General features: G+C 43.5%; 1 protein-coding gene across 1 annotated transcript; it reads left to right on the top strand.

Moving 5' to 3' along the window:
• Positions 1 to 303: 303 nt before the first annotated feature.
• On the top strand, positions 304 to 2903 carry COCMIDRAFT_110948 (uncharacterized protein; the record flags this gene model as incomplete). Its single annotated transcript, XM_007695637.1, has 9 exons — positions 304 to 370; positions 484 to 828; positions 948 to 1168; positions 1219 to 1438; positions 1486 to 1507; positions 1558 to 1732; positions 1905 to 2111; positions 2165 to 2625; positions 2687 to 2903. The coding sequence occupies 9 exons, from the start codon at positions 304 to 306 to the stop codon at positions 2901 to 2903; spliced, it is 1935 nt and encodes a 644-aa protein (XP_007693827.1).
• Positions 2904 to 3770: the final 867 nt, after the last annotated feature.

Raw genomic sequence — 3770 nt, forward strand, 5'->3', positions numbered from 1 at the left:
GCTTCGCGGGGATCAGGGATACCCTGATAGAGGGCCGGTCGAGTTTTTGGTGTGTGCATCCGAGGATTCCGGGACATGGTTGTCCCAACTTAGCTTGCTGGTAACAGGCGACTGTGATACTATAATTTTAGTCGGGATGCGCGTATTGATTAATAAGATGAGACACTACTGAGAGATTATAAATATCAAAGATTCGATGCCAAAGGTACTACCAAAGAATCGAGAAGATCATTAGATCGTACTCTTAATCGGTGATTCCCTACCTCCCTCTTTTTCTTGAACGTCCATAATTTATCTCAAGAAATGAGTCCTCCATACGCTAAGTTGACTCGGCGAAGAGGTGCATGTGAAGCATGCCGTCAGAGAAAGGGTCGATGTAGGGCTATTCCCTGATGTTCTACACAGATGCTGAAACGCATAGGCGATGGAGCGAATCCGTGCAACTACTGCAGTGTATACAAAGACCTTATTTCCCACTCCAAGATCAATTGGTAATATCGTACCAGCGCAGCGAAACCCAATGTGAATATAAAATACGTCCCCTACGACATCGAGCACAAGGGACTGATATCCAGAGTCCTGGGGAGAATACCTCTACAGCTGGACAACTGTACGTTTCCAGTAGTGATACGATGTATAATCCATTAGGTCTAGATTCTTCCACAGATAATGTTATCAGCCAGGCTACGGGGATTTTAGGATATTCTTTGCCTACACCAGCTAGTGAGGGGTATTTCTCGCAGTTAGTAGGAGACACCTGGTACTCTTCTCAAAATCTTCCTCTCCTGGAGGAAATGACCCCGGACATTAGCCAAGCTGAACCCACAGGTATATACATTATCATCTCTTTACTCCTGACAATTAAACATAGAAGGATCAGTTCACCACTCTTTCTGTGCAACAGATTGTTCCTTCTCTAACGTAACAAAAAGCTGACTCGGGAATAGAGCTAGGCGAACAGATACAAAGTTTCCAGGACCAGATGCAGACTCACACCCTCATAAACGATACTCTCACGCTAGAGTGGCTTGCATCAAACAGTGACCAAAATCTGGACTACCACATCGTCACGCAACGCCCTGACTCCCTACAAACGAGACTGGACAGTACTATTGCTGATTGTACGCTTGCATTACTCTCACAACGAATATCAGCTGAAACAGGAGTGGTACGCAATCCCCTCCCCCTACGAAGTGTTTATCTGTTAACATTACAAAGGCAAAACCGTTCCTAAATCACAGAATCCACGGCATAACTGCCCTTTTCAGATACACAGATCAGATGAGCCATAGAAAACAGGCAGTGCTGGCCAAAATCAAAGCACTGCTCTCTTCAGAGAACCATACTTGCATTTCCAATCTCTTGCACAACACTCATTTCAGCGAAGAACATCAGGGCTTGAACCTGAATACCCTCCCCATAAAGAGGCTTATCCAAAGTACGATCATAATATTATTAATAAGAAGCATGCTAATAGTGTATAAGAAGCATTCCAGGACATAGGAAGGTAAGTAGATTGAACAGTAAGTACACTATGTAAGCTTAAGTACTAGGCAGTTTAAGTCTCTTTATTAATGAACAAGATATTATGCCTATACAAGAGAGACTTTTTGATCCAGAGCGACCCTCTATAGATGTTAGCGATATGTCTTTACTGTTGACTTCGCTAGCCTGGGGAGCTTTATTAGATTCGGAAGTAGCTCTTGGTACCAAATCAGCGCTACTAGATGCTGTGCTAGAAATTTCAACGCTACTACAACAACAAAATAGTAGTGTCCGCCAACTCGTCGTAGGTTTGTCTGCCATAAGACGAAGATCTTTTTGCTAATTCGAGCTAGGCGCTTGTTACTATAGTTCGTAGAGATCATACTATCTATAGCAAAGTAATTAGCTGACATATCTAGCTCTGTCTTTTTGAGAGAGTAGGGTCAGAAAATTTACCTGCGGTTACACTAGCTAGTGTTTCGACCGTAGCATCATTGGGCCTCCATCTAGAATCTGCTCTTCACAGTTCTTGCGTTAGTGATGAGCAGGTTATTCAGAGTAAGCGAGCTATGTGGATGCTCTACTGCATTGACAAGTCTTATGCATTGAGGTGGAATACCTTCTCTGTAGGCTCTCCTCTTGTGGCCAACTTAAGCCAAGGCTGACGAAAGGCAAATAGTTAGTTGATAGCGCTTCTCTTCCAGCCTTGGAAATTTCCAACAAGACGCTGCAGAGCGATGATTCGACTGTGACATCCTTACGATGGCTGTTAGTCCGGTTGCAGTACTCTAGAATCTGCTCGAAGATCCTTCAGCTCCGCATAGGCGCCGACGGAGAGCCGTCCAAAGACCGCCTGGATATAGCCCTGGCATTGTCAGCAAAGCTAGATGAATGGTATAGGTTAGCTGAAACAAACCAGATGATGCTCTTACTAGACACTAGCGATGCTTCGCGCCTCAAACTCCAGGTGTCCTATTACTATTACGAAGCCCAGTTCCAATTGGCAAGTGTATATCCACGGGGCCCCGAACCATCATTGCCTTTAGGACCTGGACAACGCATAGGATCGCTCAGGTCGTCTATTAAGGCGATAATTTTATCCTCTAGCACGTTATCATTGGAAGACGTTTTCCAAAACTGGTACGTAACACACAAAATTTTGTTTCTTGTACTATACTCATACTAACTTATCGTGCAATAGTAACCATTTATTTATGCACATTCTTGCTTTATGCTTTTTAGGACTAGAGATTCTCATGGTGTCAGATCAGGAATCTCAGAGGGAGAATCAAACTTTACTAAGCATTTCTGTTTCTCTTTTTGCCAGAGTCAGTATTGAGTTGCCACATAGCTCTTTCTTTGGGGCAATATCTAACCTAGCTAATATGCTCACGGACCACCACGTTTATAGCGAGTAGGAATGAACAAAATTTGCATAGCTAAATCCCTATAATGAGACCTAGATTGTATATAAGATATGCTAGCCAATTATTACAAATGAAAAGAAGGATTCTCTGATTACCAAATAACGATATTACGGTAGTAAATAGGTAGAGGTATGGTAAGGGGGATATGAATCACAGAACGGCGGTAAGGGTAACTATAGATAACTTTAATATAGCCTATAATTATAATTAAGAATAATTAGCTAGCACCTTAGTGTTACAAGTAACAAGAAGGATTCTCTCCTTGACAAGTGACGAGATGGCTGAAGGCCTATGGACGTCCACGTCAGAAGGTAATGATTATCGCGGGGCGAAGATCACGTGATTGGCTTCACGCCAAGACCAAGTATTCCACGCTAGTATGTGAGGACAGGCGAAAAACAATCATAGGCGGACTCTGTAAGTGTAGTATAACAGGACGCTACTGTATATGCCCAGGAGTTTGCGATCTAGACGCGTGGGAGAGATGACAATCTCGACCCCGGAACGCGACCGCGACCGCGACCGCGAAGCGACATCCCTGCCAACTAAGCTACCAGCATTACTAAAGAGGCGCGTAAGAAACACTATTAAGTAAAATAAATACTACTATAGGCGACCGCTATAGCTAGACCTATTACCTAATAACTCTAATACTATCTAGATTAAAAGTAGCTAACCTATCCGTTAAGCTAGAAAGAGTACTACTACTAATTAAGACCTACTGTTACACGGGGTCTGGAGTGCTAATACTTCTCTGGCTCGATCCGGGTTAGGGCGAGTAGGATTGGGTTAGCGCCGTGAGAGTTGCCTGGCGATTCTTATGGAAAAGAGTTATGGATGTAACCGAGGGTTTGACAA

The sequence above is a fragment of the Bipolaris oryzae genome (genome assembly GCF_000523455.1).
Source record: "Bipolaris oryzae ATCC 44560 unplaced genomic scaffold scaffold_372, whole genome shotgun sequence".
Taxonomy (NCBI): Eukaryota; Fungi; Ascomycota; class Dothideomycetes; order Pleosporales; family Pleosporaceae; genus Bipolaris; species Bipolaris oryzae.